We start from the raw sequence: 25,000 nt of genomic DNA, 5'->3' as shown, positions 1-25,000 counted from the left end.
AGCCTAACACGCACAGTTCAGTCCTGCATTCTCTCAGTGTAAGTTCAGACTTCGCAAGTTTGATCAAGGCTGCAGTCTCTTCTTCTCAGTTTGATATGGAAAACAGACTATACCGAGGACACGGGTAAATCTTCAAAGGGAACAGTGTACTTTATAACTTCATTCACATCACCCTGGCTTCGTTGTTTCACTTTCTCAACAATAAAATGTAAACATGATTTAAGGAACTGCCTATTTTCATTTTAATATTAGCAACTTAGACAGCAGACATGTTGAGGCGTCGTGCTGCATAAGATGAGCGTCATCTTCACTGTGTGGATATTTATAACAAAACGGAGCCGATAACAACTGCCTCCTTTCAATTTCAGTGAAAATACGAAACATCCCCTCTCTTTTGCTGAGTATCAGTTTTAAGAATCGATAATGGCCATTATAAAAGTATAACATACAATAAGTTTATACATTATAGGAAATAAAGGCAAGCGATCAGTCAATATACAGAATGTACGTGGTTACATTAATCATTAACTTATCTTTGCGCTCAGCCAAAACACGTTACCTGAGAACAATTAATAGATTCCAATGCCCAAAGTCAGGGAATATGTCGTTAGATAAAGACAACAAGATAAATGAAATATCCCGTTTAATAAATAGTGAGATTAGATCCAGCGGGAGATGCTTGATGAGAAGTCCGACTAGCAGAGCTCTGATCTGGGTAGATGGGCTGAGTGTGATTAAATGTTGAATGTGATGAGTTTTCAACAATACTAAATTGAAACTTTATTTTTTTACATGGTTTAATAATTTTTTGTTATTAAAATTGAAGTTCCTGTTTCAAAGCTTACAGATAGATGGCTAATTTGTATGTCATTGACACTTTTGGCACTTTTTTGGAGTATTTTCATAAGTTTTGTTTTTTCCTGTAAATGATTCAATAAATACCGTACCGTGACATTCATACCGAGGTATTACCGTACCGTGAAATTCTGATACCGTTACATCCCTAGTGGATGCCCTTCCAGCTGCAACCCAGTACTGAAAAACACTCATTCACACACACTCTCATACACTACGACCAATTTAGTTTATCAAGTCCGCTATGGCGCTTATGTTTGGACTATTGGGGTACCTGGAGCACCGGGAGGAAACCCACACCAACACAGGAAGAACATGCAAACTCCACACAGAAATGCCAACTGATCCAGCCGGGACTCAAACCAGTGACATTCTTGTTGTAAGGCTAGCCATTGAGCCACTGTTTCGCCAGTTTTCTAACTAATAATTATAATTTAAAGGTGTCCTTATAGTGTATATGCACAGCTAGTGTTTTTCCCCCTACCGATAAACACTCGGTAAACGGTTAATGTGACTTCTTTCAATTTTATACGGTCCCTATAACAGCATTGGTGTTGCAATGTTATTAAAACATAACAGGCTTAAGCATTCATTTACTTGTTCAGCACCTCACTGTAAGTGGGAAAAAAATAGAGCCAGCAGAGAGTGTTGTGGTTGATGTTGTCCTGTAGAGGGCAGTGTTCCTCCATCACACCATTGAAAAACACAGAGGAAGCATTAGTAATGGCAAAATACTATGGATAATAGTATGGATATTCAACTATGGAATATTGCTCAAATCAGACGTCATGAATGCTGCCTAAGTCAGCTTTGTTTGTATTAATGCATATGCTTTTGTCTGTACTGACAAATATTACATTTATTTATTGTTAGCGATTGTGTGTGGATTAAGAATTCAAAGCCCCCTGGGCACAATCTCTTGTAAGCCCCCTACCCGGTCGCACCCCTATTGTGAAATTAAAAATATCATAATTTTTTTTTTAAAATAAAATTAATCTATAGTTTATTGTTCACAATTTAAAGTAAATGATATACAGTACATCTATTTTTAGTCTACAAAAATTTTACTTATTTTTAAAGCATTTTAAACACACTTTGGAAAAAAAAATACTAATATAATTAGTGAAAATGAATGGATTTTAACCCCAGAATAATAATGGGAGTGAGTCGAAAAGAAAATGAATGCAGGAAAATGGGGTGTACTCAATTATGCTGAGCAAAGATCACTAAATAGCATGAAAAATAAAAGTTTGTTTTGATGTAATAAATCTCTGTGTGTACTGGTGTATGTTTATTATGTCTATACACAGTAATACACACACATGCATAGAAATAAAACAATTTTGTTACATAATTTCTATATTTAAATGTGTATATATATATTGTATCATGCAGTGGGGGGAAATAAGTGTTGAACACGTCACCATCTTTCTCAGAAAACGTATTTCTAAAGGGGCTGTCGACTTGAAATTTTCACCAGATGTTGGTAACAACAAATGAAATCCATACATGCAAAGAAATCAAATCTAATTAGCTCACAAATTAGGTTATGTGTAATAAACTGAAATGACACAAAGAAAAACTATTGAACACATGAAAAAAGGGAGGTGTAGTTTGACAGTGAAAGCCCAGACAGCAGCTGAAATCTCTCAGTAGTTCTCCAGCATCCCTCTGCCCTTCCTCAGTCTTCCTCCAGTCCAACATCTACATTAGCAAGAGGATGAAGATAGACCAGGGTGGACATTTCAGCAAGACAATGATCCAAAACACAGCCAAGGAGACTCTCAGATGCTTTTAAAGAAAGAAAATCAAGCTGTAGAATGGCCCAGCCAATCACCTGATCCGAATCCAATAGAAAATACAGAATAAAGCTCAGATTTGACAGACGAAACTCACAGAAGCAACAAGATTTTAACACTCTGTTAACAACTCATGCATGTGACTTCATTCTCCATATGAGAGGCGTGTTTAAGCTGCCGTCATTAAAAAGCCTTTTATATAAAGTATTAAATGCATTTCAGTAGCTCAGTGCTTTCACCTTCTGTCAGATTTGTTTGTTTAGTTTTATTTTTATGTTTGCATTGTTTGTGCTTTTACCAAAATCTGGTTCAATTCCATGTCAACAGCTCCTTAAGAAAGAATATTCCCAGGAAAAAAACATGACACTAGCCCCTTTCACACAGCGATACCGGTAAATATATGGAAAATTTCAGGAACGACTTTACCGGTAAATTCAAAATAGCGCTGTTCACACAGGCGAGGATGTTGTGGAATTTTTCCGGAAAAGACCGTTCACACATCCATTCCAAAATACCGGTAAATTCTGACATGACTACTTAACGGCTGCGCTTGTATTTGTAAACATTTGACCACATTACAAACTCTGTGGATGGGGAAGAATTGTAAACAACTTCGATGAAAATATAGAGGAACACTTTCACATGTCGAGATGTACATGATATGTGTGTGTGCTGGCGCTTACCGGCTGCTTCACGGGCACACGCAACGCGTCAAGCAACTGAAAGAAGCAGAGTTTAAATGTACACCAAACAAACAACGGCTTATCATAAGCACTTAATTGATGATAATTTACTCCGTTGGCATTAAGAAGGATTATAGAAACCTTATCTGACTAACATCTGGCAGCTAAATGCGTCAGGAAAAACATTCAAAGGCTTCTGAGTGTGCTGATTGGCTAAAGTAGACGTCTTGCGTCAGCGCGTTCTAGACGTGCACATGCTCTTTCCGGCAATCTTCCTTCTGCGTTCACACAGCGCAGCATTCCGGCAAATTACCGCTAATCTTACAACTTCTCTTTCCGGAAAATAGCCAGAACGAATTTACCGGTATTTTCGAAACGGGCCTGTTCACACATACACACCTTTCTGGAAAATTACCTGTAATTTATCATGTTCAATATTTATTTTCCCCGCTGTAAATGTGTAAATATAATTTGTTTCATATCTATCTATCTCAAATATACTGATGCCTGTGCATGCATTTGTACTGTATATAACATATATACATACTAAATATACACAGTACACACACACGCATACATTATATAACAACAAACCTTTGTTTTGGATGCAATTAACTGCGATTACTCTTTGCTCAGCACTATATATCAATATAAAAATGTTAGGTTTTAAACTGCAATTCCAATTAGATTCACTTCTTCACTAAACAAAGCAAGTCTCTCATGTAATATATCTACTAAAAGACAGACAATATTACTTCACTAGTGTGTGTTGAATGCTCTTTCTATATCTGAAATGAAGCCCATTTCAAAGTGTTTGTATGGGCGTGGATTATGCAAATTACCTGGGCGGAGACTATGCTGTTACTTTGACTGCGTTGTTGTGGATCAGTAGCAGGAAAAGATTCGTATATGTGATGAATCTTTTGGGTGATTCAGAGTTGACTCGTTCTTTTATGAGACAACATTTGGTTGTTTTTGTTATTAGGTTTATTTTTTGTTGTTGTTATGTTATTTTTTTAAGGCTGAAGCTCCTTCGTTTAGTGTTTTTAATGCATTCAGCAGTGAAATGTGTCTGATTTGATGGAAGGCTGAAGTCTCTAGGCGTGTTAAGGGGTTTCTGGACAAACGCTGGTCTGGGATCAGGTGTCCTGTAATGATGTGTTTAAAATAGCGCAGTGCTTCTGCTGCTCTTAATGATGCGCTCGCCTGTTTCTGGCCTTGAAAACACTGAGAGAGAGAAAGAGACGCTGCTTCATCTGAAACACAACACTGTCAGACAGACAGAAATCATGTTGCTGATGTGTGTTAGGGTTTGTTGTATTTTATTGAGGCAGGCATTTATTCATTTCTTTCTGAAATGTTGTTATCATTTTATGTGGCTTTATTTATCTATCTTTCTGTACTGAAGCTGGACTTTTAATGCTTGCATTTTATTTTAATTAATTTTATTTTATCTTCGTTCAGTTTATTTTGTTTTATTTCAGTTTATTTTATTTACATTTATTTTATTTGTTTTTTTTATTAGACATTATTTTATTTTAGTAAATCTTTTATAGAATTTATTTAACAATATTTTACAATGTTTTATTACATTTGGAGTATCTGACATTTTTTTGTATATATTTTTTATATTCATATTTATTTTATTGTATTTCAGTTTATTTTATTTTTATTTATTTATTTTATTTGTTTATTTTAATTTACTTTTTTTCAATAAATCTTATATAGAATTTATTTTACAATATTTTGTTATGTTTGGAGTATCTGACAAATATAAATATAAAAATACAAATATAAATACAAATATAAATATAAATATAAATATATATATATATATATATATATATATATATATATATATATATATATATATATATATATATATGTATATTTATTTTATGTTATTTTATTTATTTATATTTATTTATTTTATTTGACATTATTTTATTTCAATTCATTTTATTTCATTTAATGACTTTGAGTTTCTGACTTTTTATTTATTTATATTAATTGTTCTTGAACACAAAAGTGTCAAACAGATAGAAATTATGTTGCTGAGACTTTTTTTTTTTTTTTTAGGCAGATGTTTATTCATTTTGATTTGGAAAGTTATTATCATTTCATATGGTTTTATTTATTTATCTTTCTGCACTAAAACCAGACTCTTAATATAGTTTAATTTAATTTAATTTTACATTTTGTTTTATTTCAGTTTATTTTATTTCAATTTATAAAATTTATTAAATTATTTTATTTAACAATTATTTAAAAAAATGTATTTTACTTTATTACTTTATTATTTAGTCATTTATTTATTACTTGACAGTATTTTTATTATTTATAGTACGTGTCCTTGAGCACAACAGTTTTAAACAGAGAGAAATTATGTGGCTGAGACATTTTATGATTAAAAAAAACTTTATTTTTGTTGTATTTTATTGAAGCAGGCGTTTATTTATTTCCATCTAGAATGTTGTTATCATTTAATATGATGTTATTTATTTATCTTTGTGCACTGAAAACATACTCTTAATATAGTTGCATTTGATTTGATTTGATTTCAACTAATTTTGTTTTTATTTATTAGTTTTTGACAATATTTTATTCAATTTTAATTTATTTTTGTATTATTTTGTTTCATTTATTTTTTAATTTATTTTATTCATTAATTTTTTTTGATTATTTTGTTTTAATTTATAGTACATGTTCTTGAAACCTTCAGTGTCAAATAGATAGAAATTATGTTGACATGTTTTATAATTTATTTTATTTCTTTGAGGCGGACATTTGTTCGTTTTGGTTTGTAAAGTTGTTATCATTTCATATGATTTTATTTATTTATCTTTGTGCACTGAAGCTAGACTTTTAATTGTTTAATTTAATTTATTTAATTTCCTAACAGTTTATCTGTATTTATAGTAAAGCACAATAGTGTAAAACTAACAGAAATGAAATGACCATATTAACATATTTTGTTTTAACACTCAATCATTTTTAATTTCGGGAGATTTTATATATATTCATAGTACATTTTCTGATGGACAAAAAAAGTCTTTCTCAAACACACATTTAGTTTGACTATATTTTATTTTTCTCATGGATTCAATAGTTCACATGATTTTGCAGGACTCTTAATAGTTGCATTTTATTTTAATTATTTATTGATATAGTAAACACAATAGTGTCAAACAGACAGAAATTACCTAGTAACATATTTTTGTTGTGAAATGTTTTAATTTATGGGCAACACAGTGGCTCAGTGGTTAGCACTGTGGCCCCACAGCAAGAAGGTCACTGGTTTGAGTCCCAGCTGGGTCAGTTGTCATTTCTGTGTGGAGTTTGCATGTTCTGCAGTCCAAATATTCCACATATATATTGGAATATTCCAGTTCCAATTCCACATAGCGGAATTGATGAACTCAATTGGCTTCAGTATAAATCTTCAGTACTGGGTTGCACTCCGCTGTGTAAAACATATGCTGGACTAGTTGGTGGTTCATTCTGCTGTGGCAACCTCTGATGATCAAAGAGACTAAGCCGAAAGAAAATGAATGAATGTTTTAACTTAGGAAATTATGTCATTTATCATCTCATTTATTCATTTAATCCTGCCGTGTTTTAATTCCAGATGATTTTAGTTTTAGGATGAATTATTCAACGGCAGTTTCAGATGGACAACAACACTACATTTCTATTGATTTATTCATTCATTTTCCTTCAGCTTCCTCCTTTTCTTCATCAGGGGTCGCCACTTAGTCTCTTTATAGCGCAACGAATGCCCTTCCAGCTACAACCCAGTACTGGGAAACACTCATTCACACACTTATACACTATGGCCAGTTTACTTCATCAATTCCCCTATAGCGCATGTGTTTGGATTGTGGGGGAAACCGGAGCACCTGGAGGAAACCCACGCCAACACGGGGAGAACATGCAAACTCCACACAGAAATGCCACACACTGTGCCGCTTATTTATTTATTTATTTATTTATTTTCCCATCAGACATTTACTTATTTAGTTCTTAAAGGTTTTCTAAATTTAAAAGGTTTTATAGTTATAAATCATACAGGATTGTTTTTTTTTTTTTCTGAGAGCCACATGTTTTATAAAGTTTTATTTAGATTTTAATAACATCTTCATAATGTTTTTAATTGTTCTGCATTGAAGGCATGCTCTAGGTTTAATAAGTGTTTCTGTATGTGTGAAATTATGACTGAGATATTAATTGTATTTTGAATTATTCACTCATTTATTGATTTCTGCAGATTGTCTTTCATCCGTTTCTCTCCGATTTTTTTTTTCTTTCTACATCGAAACCTTCAACAGTAGCATTTTATGTTGGTTTCCCAGAAATGTGAAGCAGAATAAAAGCGAACCGAGGCCTTGTGTGTGTGTGTGTATGTATGTGCTTGTGCGTGTGTGTGTGTGTGTGTGTGTGTGTGTGTGTGTGTGTCTGATCAATGCGGCGCACCGGCCTCCTCAGACAGAGCCATTGAACACAAAGACAAAGACAGACTGAAGGAGCAGACATTACAGTGAACACACACACACACACACACACACACACACACACACACACACACACACACACACACAGCTGAAGGACATCAAATACTGCAGTAAATACCTGTGCTTTAGAACCGCAACACACCACCGCCATTTATCATTTCAGCAAATCAACACAAGCTTGTTTGGAAAAATCATAGTTAACATCTCACAATTCCTGTCCTTTCTTCTGAATTAGAAGAAACATGGAATACTGCAGAAATAAAGTCAGAAGTGTGTAATATTAACCTGGAACATCACAACTGAACAAATTGTATGGAGTAAATGCATCTGTAAATAAAAGAAGTGATTATCATTTTAAAAACGGGCATTAGATATTAGAATTCAGGACTTACACATTTATTGAAAGTGGAAGAAAAACCTATTTGTGTGTTGTGTAAGAATATTTTGACATTTACTGTAAACTAAATTGCAACATTTAAGCTTTGATTTGCAAAATTTAAACTCTGTATTGTAACATTTAAACTGCAATGCAACATTTTAACTCAAATTTGCAACATTTAAACATAAATTGCAACATTAAATCTAAGTTGTAACATTTAAACTCTGAAATGCAACATTTAAACTGCAGTTTAACTGCAAAGCAACATTAAAACCCCGAAATGTAACATTAAAACTATAAAAACTGCAACTTTTTAACTCCAGTCTGCAACATTTAAACAGTGAACTTTTAAACTCTGAAGTGCAACATTTAAGCTCAGATTTTTAACATTTAAACTCTGAATTGCGTCATTCAAACTAAATTGCAACATTTAAAAACTGAATTGTAAGAACTGAAATCCGAAATGGAGTTTTTAAACTCAATTGCAACATTTAAACTCTAAATTGCAACAGTTAAACAAAATTTCAACATTTCAATTCTGAATTTCAACATTTAAGCTCTAAATTTTAACATTTAAACTTTTTATTGTAACATTTATTCTATGAAATGCAACATTTAAACTCTGAATTTTAACATTTGAACTGAAAATTGCTACTTTTTAACTCCAATTAGCAACATTTAAACAGTGTATTTAACATTAAATCTAAATTGTAACATTTACAGTTAACGCTGAATTTTAACATTTAAACTCTGAATTTTAACAGAAAAGCAACATTAAACATCTAAAGTGCAAAATTTAAACTATTGTAAAAATTAAAATCTGAATTGCAACATTTAAACTCTGAAATGCAACATTTAGACTCTAAAATGCAACCATAAACTCTGAATTGCAACATTTAAACTTAAAATAGCAACATTTAAACTCTGAAATGCAACATTTAAACTCTGAAATGCAACATTAAACTCTGAAATGCAACATTTGTACTCCAAATAGCAACATTTAAACTCTGAAATGCAACATTTAAACTCTGAAATGAAACATTTAAACTCTGAAATGAAACATTTAAACTCTGAAATGCAACATTTAAACTCTGAAATGAAACATTTAAACTCTGAAATGCAACATTAAACTCTGAAATGCAACATTTAAACTCTGAAATGCAACATTTGAACTCTGAATTGCAGCGTTTAAACTCCAAATAGCAACATTTAAACTCTGAAATGCAACATTTAAACTTTGAAGTGCAACATTAATCTCTGAATTGCAGCAATAAACTCTGAAATGCAACATTTAAACAATTTCAACATTTAAATTCTGAATTTCTACATTTAATCTCTGTATTGTAACATTTGCAAAATTTTAACTCAGATTTCACTATTTGCAATTCAAAGTTAAAATGTCACAGTTCAGTCTTCGGGATTTGCACCATATAAACTCTAAATTGCTCCTCAGAATTATTAGAAATAACCTTGTAAATGTTTGGTGCTTCTGGATTTTCTTAATTGTGATTTTTATATCTTGTAGTTTTGAGCTTGTTTTACAGCTTTGATTTTTTTTTTCTCCTCATGGAAACAAGTTTGTGTAATTATGATTGCATGATCTGAGATTAAATTTATCCTCAACTGTGGTAAAATACCTTTCATGCATTTTTATCTGTAATTATTTTAAGTTGATATTTTCTGCATATCTCTATATTAAAGCATGGTCGGTGTGGTGGTGCGCTAGTAAACATCCTCCCTGATGTTTGTAATGGATTGCAGGTGCTTTTGTTCATCCAATTAACATCGAATAACAATTAGCAAGCTGGCTATTTAATAGCAGACCACTGGAAGCAGATGAGATGAGATGAAATGAACGCTGGAGGGCTTAATGAGCATTAGAGATTATTACACAGATCATGGAATAAACAGATTATCCAGCGCGCTCAACAACTTTTGACGGATGTGTTTGAAGAAGTCTTGCTGATTACTGCCGGTATCATGATCTGCATTATTAGCTACTTTGAGGACAAACAAACACATCAGGCTCGTCTTTCAGCTCACAAATAACAGAAACCATGTTTACAATCATGTTTTAGGATAAATGCAAAATATTGATCCGAATAATCTGTTTTTCTTTTTCTTTTTCTTTAATTTAAATAGTTTAATTTAATGAGAAGAATGGCTTAAATCACATGAGAAATGTTTATTTTATTTTGCTTCATGTGGAGCATGTTTTTAAAAATCCAAAAAAAAAGTCAATTAAATCTATAAAATAAAAATAAATATTGACAAGTTCAGTTTTGCAGATTTTTGGCTTTGCTGATTTGCTGAGTTTGTTTTAATTAGTTAACTAGTTTGTGTAAATATAATTTTTTTTTGTATAAAACAAGTCATTTCAATTCACCAATTCAGTTTTGCACAATTTTTGTCACAAATACATGTTAATAATAATAATATTAATAATAATAATGTAAAATAATTTTGTAATCATTAAGGTGCCTATTTTTACAGTTTGTGTTGTGATTTCAGTAAAATAGACACTGTAAAACCCCAAAACGTAAGGTAACTCAATCCGTTTGAGGAAACTGCTTGCAACAAACCATTTAAGTTTAAAAACTAATCCTAATGAGTACTGTGAACCTAATGTATTTAAGTAAACGAAGCAATTTGAGCACAGCAAACCCCAATAAATGAAGAGAACTCTACCTAACTGAGTACTGTAAAACCCAATAAGTTAATGCATCTCAAACCATTTGAGGAAACCCATTGCAACAAACCATTTGAGTTAAAAACTAATCCATATGAGTACTGTGAACTTACTCCATTTAAGTTGAAGTAATGAGGTATTTAATGAACTCTTATAGACACACAGTGCTTTTTAAAAAAAAGATTTTAGAGCTGCATATGAGTGCTGTTCTCTTGATGACATGGCTGCTTGTCAGGTCTGGATGAATGACCTAAAGTAGTCATACATGCTAATGCAGAGGGCATGGCCTGTGAGTCTCATCACAGTTTGTTTTGTCCACTGGAGTTTTACAATTGTGGAATTTACATGAGAATGAGGAAACAGTGGTGTCTGAGGCTCACAGTATGCCTATTTCCATATACTGATCTCTTTTTTTATTCGACTATGCCTTCGCATAACCAGATTTTCATTCTAGGGCATCTTTAAATTTACACTATAAAAAAGCTTTTAACATATTTCACTTATAATTTTTCTTTAAAATTTACAACATAAGTAAAAATAAATAAAAAGCTTTTTTTTCCTCCTTGAATTATTCTTTCAAATGAAATTCGGTCGAATAAATCAAACTTTCAATTTTAAATTTACTTAAAAACCCTGTATATCATAATGCTCTAAATTCCCATCAGTTCTTGTATAACTAAGGCTCTCTTTCCATGTGGCAGCGCTGGTTTTTGTAGCCTGCGGCGGATCTTTATCTGCTAAAGGAAGCGAGTGTTTGACTGTACTGATTCTCCTCAGAAAACACTCTCACTGCACTTTCCTTTTCATCATCCAGACGCCGGAGCAAAATCATTGACCCAAACCTCTTTGTTGTTGGACTCCACCAGCGCTCGACTCTTTCACACACATTTCTCCTGCCGTCTCTCTTAGAAAGCTGACCGTTTGCTTTCAAAATGTGTCTGAAGAAATAACCCAGCGTCCGTTCTTCATCTCTTTATTAACCCCTTAACTGACCGCAGCACTTTTTGGGCATAGATGCGACAGTGATGCGATGTTTCACTTGCATTGTTTGAAATCTTCAACGTGTTGGAAACAGATTTAACCTTGGTCTCATGTTAAAGAATACACTTGTCAGATTATAGCTGATGTGAAAAAGTTCTATAAAGCAGAAGTTATGTATGTCTAGGTTGATGAAAATAAAACAATACATGTAAATTCCAAATTTGAAGTTGATAGCTCAGAGTTTGCAGTTTTAGTGCAACATTGGTGTGGAATGAATTGTCTGAAATGAAATACCAATAAGACCAAAGAAATGATTGTTGATTTAAGCAGACATCCACAACAAGTGGTGATTATACAGGAGTCAGCAAGTGAGATGGTGTCATCATATACTGTAGGTACCTGTGTGTATATCAGAATAACAAGCTCGATTAGTCTGAAAATACAATTCAGGGGTACAAAAAGGGACAAAGTCACATTCATTTATTAAGATGACTGAGGTCCTAGTGTGTCAGACATTGTTAAACCTATTTTATCTATCTTTAGTATGAAGAAAATGCAACATTTAAACTCTGAAATGCAACATTTAAACTCTGAATTGCAACATTTCAACTTTGAAACGCAACTTTTAAACTAAAAAATGCAACATTAAGGCTAAATTGCAACATTTACACTCTGAAATGCAACATTTAAACTATAAAATGCAACATTTCAACTTTGAATTGCAACATTTAAACTCTGAATTGTAACATTTAAACTTTGAAATGCAAATTTTAAACTATAAAATGCAACATTTAAGCTAAATTGCAACATTAAACTCTGAAATGCAACGTTTAAACTCTAAAATGCAACATTAAACTCTGAAATGCAACATTTAAACTCTAAAATGCAACATTAAACTCTGAAATGCAACACTAAACTCTGAAATGCAACATTTAAACTCTAAAATGCAACATTAAACTCTGAAATGCAACATTAAACTCTGAAATGCAACATTTAAACTCTAAAATGCAACATTAAACTCTGAAATGCAACATTAAACTCTAAAATGCAACATTTAAACTCTAAAATGCAACATTTAAACTCTGAAATGCAACATCTAAACTTTAAAATGCAACATTAAACTCTGAAATGCAACGTTTAAACTCTAAAATGCAACATTAAACTCTGAAATGCAACATTTAAACTCTAAAATGCAACATTAAACTCTGAAATGCAACACTAAACTCTGAAATGCAACATTTAAACTCTAAAATGCAACATTAAACTCTGAAATGCAACATTAAACTCTAAAATGCAACATTTAAACTCTAAAATGCAACATTTAAACTCTGAAATGCAACATCTAAACTTTAAAATGCAACATTAAACTCTGAAATGCAATATTTAAACTCTAAAATGCAACATTAAACTCTGAAATGCAATATTTAAACTCTAAAATGCAACATTAAACTCTGAAATGCAACATTAAACTCCGAAATGCAACATTAAACTCTGAAATGCAACATTAAACTCTGAAATGCAACGTTTAAACTCTAAAATGCAACATTAAACTCTGAAATGCAACGTTTAAAGTCTAAAATGCAACATTAAACTCTGAAATGCAACGTTTAAAGTCTAAAATGCAACATTAAACTCTGAAATGCAACATTAAACTCTGAAATGCAACATCTAAACTTTGAAATGCAACATTTAAACTCTGAAATGCAACATTAAACTCTGAAATGCAACATTTAAACTCTAAAATGCAACATTAAACTCTGAAATGCAACATTTAAACTCTAAAATGCAACATTAAACTCTAAAATGCAACATTAAACTCTGAAATGCAACATCTAAACTTTGAAATGCAACATTAAACTCTGAAATGCAACATCTAAACTTTGAAATGCAACATTAAACTCTGAAATGCAACATCTAAACTTTGAAATGCAACATTAAACTCTGAAATGCAATATTTAAACTTAAAAATGCAACATTTAAACTCTAAAATGCAACATTAAACTCTGAAATGCAACATCTAAACTTTGAAATGCAACATTTAAACTCTGAAATGCAACATTTACACTCTGAAATGCAACATTTAAACTCTAAAATGCAACATTAAACTCCGAAATAACTAAATTGCAGCATTTAAACTAAATTAATATATGTAAAGTTGTATATTTTGTAGTTTTGAGATTATGCACGTTTGTAATCAGGCTTCTGTAGATTTCTGATCTGGTTCTGTCATCTCTCTTTCTGCAGGGCAACCTTCCCAAATACTCGCACAATTCTCTGGTGGTGCAGGCGATGAAGACGAACATGACGGATCCAGACATGCACGTGCTGTTTTTCGACGTGGAGGCGGTGATCATCCAGTTACTGACGGAGGAGGCGCAGAGACCCAATCCCACACTCGTCTCTCCTGAAACCCTGCAGAAAACACCCGGCGGAGCTGATAAAGGCGGATCTTTCCTGGCCAATAAGATCTTTAAACAGGTCAGAAAACCGCACTTGCTTACTGCTCAAGCTAAAACTTCCAATGCCCCCCATCCATGTAATGTAATGACTGAGGGCGCAGGTGAGACGTCATTTTTCGGGAGACACTCAAAAACATCACGTGCGCTGCGTATGCGACAAGTCATGTAAAACAATACATTGCAAACTGAAATAAAATTAGTTTGATTATATGCTTTAGAGTTTGATGTTTTATGAGATTATTGACATTTCTTGTGATTATTTCCCGTTTAATTAAGAATTTTGCAGGATTGTAAAATTTTGCGACTTTTTGTTGGTTTTGCGTTGGATTCAGCGAAAAACTAGAGGGTCTGATATATAAACATGAGCTAATAGTCAGGGATCCACCGATATTATTTTTTTTGGAACTGATCCCGATACCAAAATTCTGAGTATCAATTGATACAGATCTGATCCCGATACTGTGCTGTATTTTTTCATTTTTTTAACCTAATACAGTTTCTATAGTTGTGGTGCTCAAATAATATATCTTCTTTAGGAAAAATAACATACCTATAAGCCTGCTGTATATGATAGATTACACACTTTAAAGGGCCATGAAACCCCCTCGTTTCAGCAGGGTGTTTTCACACCTCTACTTTGGAAAAAGTCAGAAAAGTGGGCGTGTCCAGCTCTGTTTAGGGGGAGTGTCGGAGGAAGAAAAGTGGGATGGTGTGGGAGTGTCTATTTGTGCACGCGCGAGTTTCAGAGTCAAAATACACACACACACAGACAGGAGAAAGTGACGGTGTTTAACCTACATGGACATCTGTAGTCGAATTATTTGCCAAATTATTAAATGGTGGACTTTAACTGCAGTTTGGCTCTTTCATTCAGGGAATTCATTCATGCCTCAAACAAACGAGATATTTGATTCGAGGAACTGCTGTAAGCGTGTATTTTTCATGCAATGTTTGATACCGCACGGCGAATGAGAGAAAAAAAAACTCAGCATTTCCCGAAAACTTAGATGCACAAGGCAGGTAGCGTCAGAAAGCCGCGTGTGTTATTCCGGTCACTAAATGCGGTGCTAACATTTCTGCACTCGTTAACTTAATTCGATACGAACAAACTGAATAAACAAAGAGCACTGGTCGCTCACTTACCAAATCTGTAGAGACAGGACAATCACCAGCAACTAGAGCCGCGTCTTTATTAAGAGGAGACTACAAGCGAATACAGATTTCAGCGTTTGCAGATGAGAACAGCTCTCAGGTAAACAATAATCCTCCTTAGACACGTAAGTTATTGTTGTCGCGCGTCGCGTACACTGTTAATCCACACGTGATCCAGATAAGCTCTCACAGAGAGAAAATGAAAACGAAACTTAAATGGCAGCAAACTATAAAAGCAACACTTCACGCTTGTTTTGCCAACACAACGTGGCGTCTCTGTCGTCTAAACACAGTAATGAATATTAATGAAGTTGCACAATAGAGCGCGCTGATTGGTTTGAACCAAGCCTTACTCATGCATTAATGCATCACACTGTAAGACATAATAAGACTCACTCTGGCACAGACGTCCAGTCTGCACGCTGGAATACACGCTATTATGTCATGACCGTGACGCAGCTTCAAAAATTAGTTTCAAACCGGAAGTACGAATTTGCTTGAAATAACGCAAAAACAACCAATTTACACTTTTTAGTGAAATATAGGTGTCCTAATAGTGTTTTTAGCAGTGTGGGACACATATACCACTGTCAACAGCTCAACACATGTGTTTTGGTGTTTCGTGACCCTTTAAATAAAAACATGATGCTTGCTATAAATTATAGGCTACGGTATTTGAGCATTTGTAATGACATTGATCTGATCTCTTGTGGTCCTGCTTATGATTATTAGGATTTTTCTTTGAAATCTGTACTAGGCTGCCACTATTGACCCTTATCGTTGGTAAAATAACCTGCTTTTTAGCAAAGCCTGATGTTTTCCTGCAGGTTTGATGCAGACTTAACTAAACCAAACCGAGGCTAGTTTTATTTAATAAACATTTCCTTGCCTAAACTTGATGCGAGTGCGATGGAGAAACTGAAAGCATGTCTGAACAATTATTTATTGTCTGAAAATTGATCTTTTTAAAAACTAATTTCACGTGGTGCAGTTTGTTGGTTATTTTAATGTATTTTTGTTGGTCAGTTATCCACAAAATAAACAACAATATTTGAGGTGAAGTTCAAAACAAGGCCCGCTTATATGCTTCAGCGCACAAACTGACAAACAGCTCTGTTAAATAAAATAGTAATATAAGCAGAGATGTATAAAGTACTAGAGTCCCAGACTTAAGTAAAAGTACAAGTGCTCTTTAAAAAAAGTGACTTGAGTAGAAGTAGAAGTGCTCTTTAAGCACCATACTTAAGTGGAAATACTAAAGTATTCAACATGTTTTGTACTGAAGTATTTCAAGTAGTTTATTTTAAAATTTACTACTCAAGTACTGAAAGTAAAAGTACAGTATTGTGTAATGTATTTAATAAAGAAAGCAGAAAATAAGACATGGCTTACGATACTGTTTTTCTCTCGCGCTTGAACCACAGATCTGACAGATTATAACCGCTTTAGCACACACCTTTCAAAGTTGTGTGTCACAAAAACACTCCGTAATCCACTTAATGCGCTATTGAAACCCTTTTTCGGATCGCAAATTACTGGTAGTAAACGCCGTAAACGGAAGTTGTAAACATTCTACCGGAAGACGCTGGTCACTATGGCGCCTCCATGCAGCAGCCAAGAAAAAGCTCTATAATTGTAACGAGCAGGGATGTGAATCTACACTGGTCTCACGAATTGGTTTGATTGTGTTTATCATGCCATCGATTTAGTCCAATTCAATATCTCGGTGCATTGACGATGCTTTCCATTAGGGATGTAACGGTATTGTAAATATCGTCATACCGCAATATTAATTTTTTTCGATATTACCGTAGTCGCATGACTCGGTAAAACTATAGGTCTTCTGAGAAAATTTGCTCAGGCGAATGAAGCGAACGGGAGGTAACGAAAACTACAATTCCCATCAGCCCATGCTTGACCATCATCCCTTGCGGTCTGTTGTCGCTACAGATACAGTAATGCGGAAATGGAGTGTGCTGCTAGAAGCGGGGATCAAAAAGAGCTGGAAAACTCTAAAGCGGGTGTTGTCGCCGTGCGCGTGCGTACTGAATAGCGGTGTTGTCGCGCGAGTTCTTATCAGCTGTGTTGTCGCGCGAGTTCTTATCAGCTGTGTTGTCGCGCGCGTACTGAATAGCTGTGTTGTCGCGCGAGTTCTTATCAGCTGTGTTGTCGCGCGCGTACTGAATAGCGGTGTTGTCGCGCGAGTTCTTATCAGCTGTGTTGTCGCGCGAGTTCTTATCAGCTGTGTTGTCGCGTGAGTTCTTATCAGCTGTGTTGTCGCGCGCGTACTGAATAGCGGTGTTGTCGCGCGCGTACTGAATAGCGGTGTTGTCGCGCGAGTTCTTATCAGCGGTGTTGTCGCGCGAGTTCTTATCAGCTGTGTTGTCGCGCGAGTTCTTATCAGCTGTGTTGTCGCGCGAGTTCTTATCAGCTGTGTTGTCGCGCGCGTACTGAATAGCGGTGTTGTCGCGCGAGTTCTTATCAGCGGTGTTGTCGCGCGAGTTCTTATCAGCGGTGTTGTCGCGCGAGTTCTTATCAGCTGTGTTGTCGCGCGAGTTCTTATCAGCTGTGTTGTCGCGCGAGTTCTTATCAGCTGTGTTGTCGCGCGAGTTCTTATCAGCTGTGTTGTCGCGCGAGTTCTTATCAGCTGTGTTGTTGTGCGCGTACTGAATAGCGGTGTTGTCGCGCGAGTTCTTATCAGCTGTGTTGTCGCGCGAGTTCTTATCAGCTGTGTTGTCGCGCGCGTACTGAATAGCGGTGTTGTCAGCACACAATTCAGATTGATGCAGACATGAGACCTCTATCTCACTCATGGTTTGTCCTCTCAAGTGGGGGAAAGACAATGCACAACGTTACCCACTGCTGTCAACCTGGGCCAAGTCATATCTCTCTTGTCCCAGAAACCTCAGTCCCAAATGAGAGGGTTTTTTCTGTTGCAGGGGACATTGTAAATACCCAGAAATACCAGCATTTACCAGATTATATTTATATGATAATTTTCCTTTAAACCCATCTCTATCTAAGTGAGTGATTAAATGTTGAATGTGATGAGTTTTCAACACTACTAAATTGAAACTTTATTTTTTTACATGGTTTAATATTTTTTTGTTATTAAAATTGAAGTTCCGGTTTCAAAGCTAACAGATAGATGGCTAATTTGTATGTCATTGACACTTTTGGCACTTTTTTGGAGTTTTTTCATAAGTTTTGTTTTTTCCTGTAAATGATTCAATAAATACCGTACCGTGACATTCATACCGAGGTATTACCGTACCGTGAAATTCTGATACCGTTACATCCCTACTTTCCATACATAATTGGATTTTTTCTTCACAACACAAGATTTTTTTTTTTAATTAAAATCTATAAATATATTTACATTTATATATTAATTGTAATAATTTTGTTCTTTAATACAGCAGAAAGATATATGAACTGTACCCTTAATTTGACCTGCTCAAATAAAAACACTCTTTAGCATTTACAGCAAATAAACTGATGTAAATATGATCCCGCTTGCTTTTTGAGCGCTGACAGGCGAGGTCTCACACCCCTATGATTGGTTATTGTCTTCATCTGCTCAACAGAAAGGCTGCGATCGGCTTTAGAAATGAAATCGTTGTTCACCGATGACAGGAAGAACAGCCATGGTTACAGTCTGTATGCGCATAACACGCGGTTATCACAGGTTATAGACACAGTGGAGAAAACTTGCTCCTCAGGCACGCTCGTGTCAGGATCCACAAGAATTGCTTTAACAGTCAAGAGGAGAGAAGTCACCTCATAGACATTCATATCGGACTTGAAGCCAATGGAAGTCTTTTATCCACTCTTGGTAAAGTGTAGATGGTGGATTAACATTCAGCACATGATCACGAGTAAGATGTGTCATTATTTGTAACTTTAGATGTCATGGTTTCTAAAACACAATCTGTCAGTGTCATCTTCATTCTCATCTTCAGCGCTTTAGTTTTTCGCGGTAGCAGCTCTCTCTGACATCCCAAGCCTGAAGGCGTTGACTGAGTGATTGACAGCTGATATTTTAGTGCTAGAGCAGTGGGCCAATAAGAAGAGCGCGAAGGCGGGGCAAGCATTACGGACTTGGCTTTGTTTACTGCAGCAAGTTGACATGACGACTGTTTTAAACCGTTCCTGAGCGCTGCGTTACGCGTTTCAAGCAAGTGTGCCGCAAGCCTGCGTTTGAGTGAAGGTCTCGGCCGTTAGATCGCCCCCTGGGGGCTGGCTGCAGTACAAGTCATTAAGCCCGCCTCCTCCGTGTTAATGAAGGAGACTTGAACCCAAATAAAAAAATGTATTACACTTGCAATAAAATATCCCGAAAGATGGTTCTGGTGGATTAAGGCACTGATTATTGTGCTGAAATAGGTGCAGATCTTCATTTTCGTAAACAGTTTGTTTTTAGCAGTAATTTAATGCTGGGCGTGTCATCGTGATTGACAGCTGTGATTGACAGTGTCTCAAAGCAGCGCGTCTGAGCTTCGGCAGGAGACTGAAGTGTTATTATTCGATTTCTGTGTTATTTTACCATGACAACATGAGTTCAGCAGTAAACTACAGTTTCTGACATACATGATCTGGTGGAACTCTGTTTATTCACTAAGGTCAAGGCTTTTTTCGGGCTTTATTAGTTTGCTGATACACGCCTAACCACCCAGATAGCAAAATACACTCGGGCCAGTTCCGGCTAGATTCTCGCCTGCCGGAGGCATACCCCTCAGACTGACTACCTCTGCTGGACCTACTCCGGATGCCTGGACTCACTGCCCGATTCCAGCCCGAGTCAATTGAGCCAGATGCGGCGGCCGAGCGAGCCGGCGCTGCCGCATGCGAGCCGGAATCAACCCGCGATGCTGCGAGTATGTTATGCGCTGCGGCCCGGAGCTGGCGCGATTGAATATATAAAACCCTCATATTTGTTAACGTTATTACATCCATTTGTGTTGATATGACAGCAAACGCATGCTGAGAAGTTCGGGGGGCGTGGTTGATTTTACATAAAGCGTTTGATTGGAAGCTCGACTCCGCTCATTTTCGCGGCTCCTCCTCTGGCTCCAATAGACAGTCCTTCTGCGCATGTCAAGGCTCCAATTTCAGCCGTCTTTTGCGACGGTTTGTGCCCGTCAAGCAGGCGTTTTGCCCTCAAGGTGTTCAATGGGAAAAGGGGCTGTCGCGTCATCCATATTTTTTACAGTCATTGGTTTCATGTTGCAGAGATGCATTCTGTGTGAATGTCTCCCGAATCCGCGCATGTGGTGAACATTTTGCAGTAAAAACTGGTCGCACACAACAATTTTAAGCACTCGCAGAAATGCTCCCAAATATATTTTGAAGTCACATAGATAAAATTTCGGGGGCATACGCGACCAAACTGGTCGCAATTTCGAGCCCTGCATGAACCTCATAGTGAAGTGTTACCGAATGATTGAACATGTCTAATTGGTGCGCAGGTGAAGGAGACGATTAAAGAGAACATCAAGGAGCACCTGCTGGATGAAGATGAGGATGAGGAGGAGGAGCAGCGGCGGCGCGAGGAGAAGTCCAAATCTCTGAGTCTGCTGGAGTACAACCTGACCATGGACACGGCCAAACTCTTCATGTCCTGCCTGCACGCCTGGGGCCTGAACGCGGAGCTGGACGAGGTGTGCGTGAGCCGGCTGGGAATGCTGCGCCCACACACTCCCATCTCCTTCGGGCTGATCTCGCGCGGCGGGCACATGTCGCTGATGCTGCCCACGTTTAAGGACTCTCTGCTGCGGGCGCTGGCTCTGGCGCAGGGGGCTGTCGAGGGCCGGAAGCTGTCCGTGTCGGAGGTGGTGGGCAAGGGGACGTACGGCGTGTCCAGAGCTGTGACCACACAACACCTGCTGTCTGTCATCTCTCTGGCCAACACACTGATGGGCATGACCAACGCCACCTTCATCGGGGAGCACATGAAGAAGGCACCCGCCAGGTCAGATACACACACATATTCATACATAGACACACACACACACACACTGATATATCTACCGTATATACTCACAGACATGCACACAAATACACACACACACATGCGCGTGCACAAACCTCCTCACATATATGAATACACACATACACACACATACATATGATCAGATACACGAACATCCCAGAATAGCAACTCTCTGCTCCAATAAAAAGTGCAGAAAGAAAGTAAACAACCTTCAAGCAGCAGGCGTACACTGGCGGACGCAGAGAGAAACGTAGCCCCGCTGTTTCTATTGTTTACCTGTGTTTTCTTTTGCGTATCTGGGGGCTTTAATTTTCTCGGGCTCCCAGGGGTCAGATGGAGGTTCAGGTGCGAGTGCGGACCGCCAGATAGAGGGTCTCAAAGCATGAAGCATCTCATTTAGAGCCAGGGGGACAACTCTGAACACTCGTACCCAGGGTCCGGAGCCGTTTTCTGGTCATGATGGCCCGGCGGGGTGCCAGAGACTGAAGGGTATCGAGTTTTTCTGGCGTAGCGCGGCCGCTGTTTTGTTTGCTGATCGTTGCGCTTGTCCGCAGGTGAGAGATTTTAGTGTCGTGCTCTGCAGGTGAAATAACGGGCGGCCGCAACACGTGAAACTCGTCAATATGCTCCGTCAATGTGTTTGTGAATCATGTTTAGATTGAAGGGCAGCGCCAACGATTGCTTTCAAAGTCACAGCTTTACCTTCAAATAACTTTTAGCAGTCAATATAATCAGAATTTCGCTTTTGGAGCTTTATTTATCTTTTTACATTCATACTAAATGTTTGGAATTGATCTAACAACAACTTTGAAATAAAATGTTTGTTTCTTTTAGTGGAACATAGTAAAAGTTATAATATAAATCAATAAATATATGTAATTATAATATAAATTAAATGAATGGTCTAATTATAGTAATAGTCTGGCCAATGTGTTTTTTTTTTTTTCCAAAAAATGTAATGGCTGTTTTGTTGTGTTTACGCAAACTGTGCTTCATCTGATTAAAATGAAAAAGTAAACGCAATAAAGAAAACAAATTAATCTAAACTGCTTATTTAATCTTGCATTGAAAATCGACACTGACTGAAATTTAAATATAATATATGTTAAGTTATATAAATGGCAACAAAAACTGAATTAAATGAATTGCATGGTAAGGATATTGCATATTGCATATTTTAAAATATAGTTTTTCTGATTGACATAAAATAGAATAAAAGAACTTACATGAAAATGATTAACTCAAAAAATTGTGTTACTGTTTAAGTTGTGCTTGCTTCAGCTGTAATATAAAATAAAATAATATAATATAATATAATAATATAATATAATATAATATAATAGCTGAAAATAAAATGAACAAATGAATATAATATAATATGATATAATATAATATAATATAATATAATATAATATAATATAATATAATATAATATAATATAATATAATATAATATAATATAATAGCTAAAAATAAAATGAACAAATGAATATAATATAATATAATATAATATAATATAATATAATATAATATAATATGACATAATATAATATAATATAATATAATATAATATAATATAATATAATATAATATAATATAATATAATATAATATAATATAATATAATATAATAGCTAAAAATAAAATGAACAAATGAATATAATATAATATAATATAATATAATATAATATGACATAATATAATATAATATAATATAATATAATATAATATAATATAATATAATATAATATAATATAATAGCTAAAAATAAAATGAACAAATGAATATAATATAATATAATATAATATTATATAATATAATATGACATAATATAATATAATATAATATAATATGATATAATATAATATAATATAATATAATATAATATAATATAATATAATATAATATAATATAATATAATATAATAGCTGAAAATAAAATGAACAAATGAATATAATATGATATAATATAATATAATATAATATAATAGCTGAAAATAAAATGAACAAATGAATATAATATGATATAATATAATATAATATAATATAATAGCTGAAAATAACATGAACAAATGAATATAATATGATATAATATAATATAATATAATATGATGTAATATCATATAGCTAAAAAGAAAATGAATAAATATAATATAATATAATATAATAGCTGAAAATAACATGAACAAATGAATATAATATAATATGATATACTAATAATATAATATAATATAATAATATTCATTCATCATCTTCTATTCTAATAAGACTTGATTCTGTATATCATGCTTTACTATGTTTTATTACAAATGCAAAATCCCGTACTCATCATTGCATTGTGAATGAGATGATGGGCTGGACATCACTAGCTGTACGCAGAACGGCAACAGATCTGGTTCATTCATTCGTTTGTTTTCTTTTGTCTTAGTTCCTTTAGTTTATTTATCAGGGGTTGCCACAGCAGAATGAACCACCAACTATTCCAGCATATGAATGAAATGATGTTATGTGGTGTATTTTAGATTTATTTTACTCTATGGCTGTTACCTTGGCCTGGTCTCTGTTGTAAAGGAGATTTTAAACCTCAATGAGACTTCCTGGTTAAATAAAGGAAAAATAAAATAAAATTCCCAGATATTTTGCAGTGTAGATGGTAAAAGCTGAGTGATTGAGAGAAAGCAGAGAGGAGATGTGCTTGTTATCTGCTCAGTGTTTGATTTGTGCAGCGTTTCTGCTGCTGGATCAGGTTTCTGCAGCTCTGATCAATTCTCTCTCTCTCTGTGTGTGTGTGTGTGTCTGTGTGTGTAACGAGAGTCAGTCCTCGTTACAGCTTCAGATGAGTCTCCGCTTCATAAAGAGAGCAGAAAAACAGCCTTTCACTCGCTCAGAAGCTGCAAAAGACACTAAACTCCTCCACAAACAGCAGTGATGAACTCTCTCAGCTTTTATTTTGGCTCCTGCGTCTCTGGCTGTAAAGCTGTATTGACGAGTTATTGAAAAGGCCATCTTTCTGTTCATTTCTGCTGGGCGCTGCGCAAACTTCAGGAAAAGCTGTCCATAAATGTGAAATTGCTTCATAAAAATCAGGTTAAATTTCGCTCAGAGCTAGAGGGATAAATATATATATATATATATATATATATATATATATATATATATATATATATATATATATATATATGTGTGTGTGTGTGTGTTAAATACCTGCATTTAATCTTATAAAAAAAATAAAATAAATAATTAGTAGACCGTTTCCTGCTCCTGGCACCTTTATTTTCATTCAATCGCTTCAGCTTAGTGTCTCCATTTCAGAAGTCGCCACAGTGTGGAATGAACCGCCAACTTATCCAGCATATGTTTTATGCAGCAGATGCCCTTCCAGCTGCAACCCAGTACTGGGAAACACCCATACACACTCATTCACTCACATACACTACGGCCAATTTAGTTAATCAATTCCTCTGTAGCATTTGTGTTTGGACTGTGGGGGAAACCGGAGCACC

The 25,000-nt window shown here is 35.1% G+C and overlaps 1 protein-coding gene and 2 long non-coding RNA genes across 7 annotated transcripts in view; 1 reads left to right on the top strand and 2 right to left on the bottom strand.

The window, feature by feature from the left end:
* LOC147838686 (uncharacterized) overlaps positions 1-25,000 on the bottom strand; it is a 1,589,207-nt gene that overhangs the window by 1,171,701 nt on the left and 392,506 nt on the right. The window lies entirely within an intron of this gene.
* The window catches only part of wdr7 (WD repeat domain 7), a 188,666-nt gene that overhangs the window by 53,738 nt on the left and 109,928 nt on the right, over positions 1-25,000 (top strand). For all 5 annotated transcript variants that reach the window (XM_087300465.1, XM_087300464.1, XM_087300463.1 and 2 more), the window contains 2 exons: positions 14,142-14,375; positions 20,977-21,479. In XM_087300465.1, coding sequence (XP_087156591.1) covers positions 14,142-14,375; positions 20,977-21,479 — 737 coding nt within the window. The remainder of the gene's footprint in view (positions 1-14,141; positions 14,376-20,976; positions 21,480-25,000) is intronic.
* LOC147831713 (uncharacterized) lies at positions 7,890-10,454 on the bottom strand. Its single transcript, XR_015519871.1, has 3 exons — positions 9,234-10,454; positions 9,109-9,192; positions 7,890-8,470 (listed from the first exon to the last, which is right to left on the bottom strand). It is a non-coding gene; the product is annotated as an uncharacterized LOC147831713 (long non-coding RNA).

Source organism: Danio rerio, chromosome 21 (genome assembly GCF_052040795.2).
Source record: "Danio rerio strain M-AB ecotype USA chromosome 21, GRCz13ab, whole genome shotgun sequence".
NCBI classification, from domain to species: domain Eukaryota; kingdom Metazoa; phylum Chordata; class Actinopteri; order Cypriniformes; family Danionidae; genus Danio; species Danio rerio.
The sequence above is the reverse complement of the archived record's forward strand: the minus strand, read 5'-3'. Positions and strand labels throughout refer to the sequence as shown.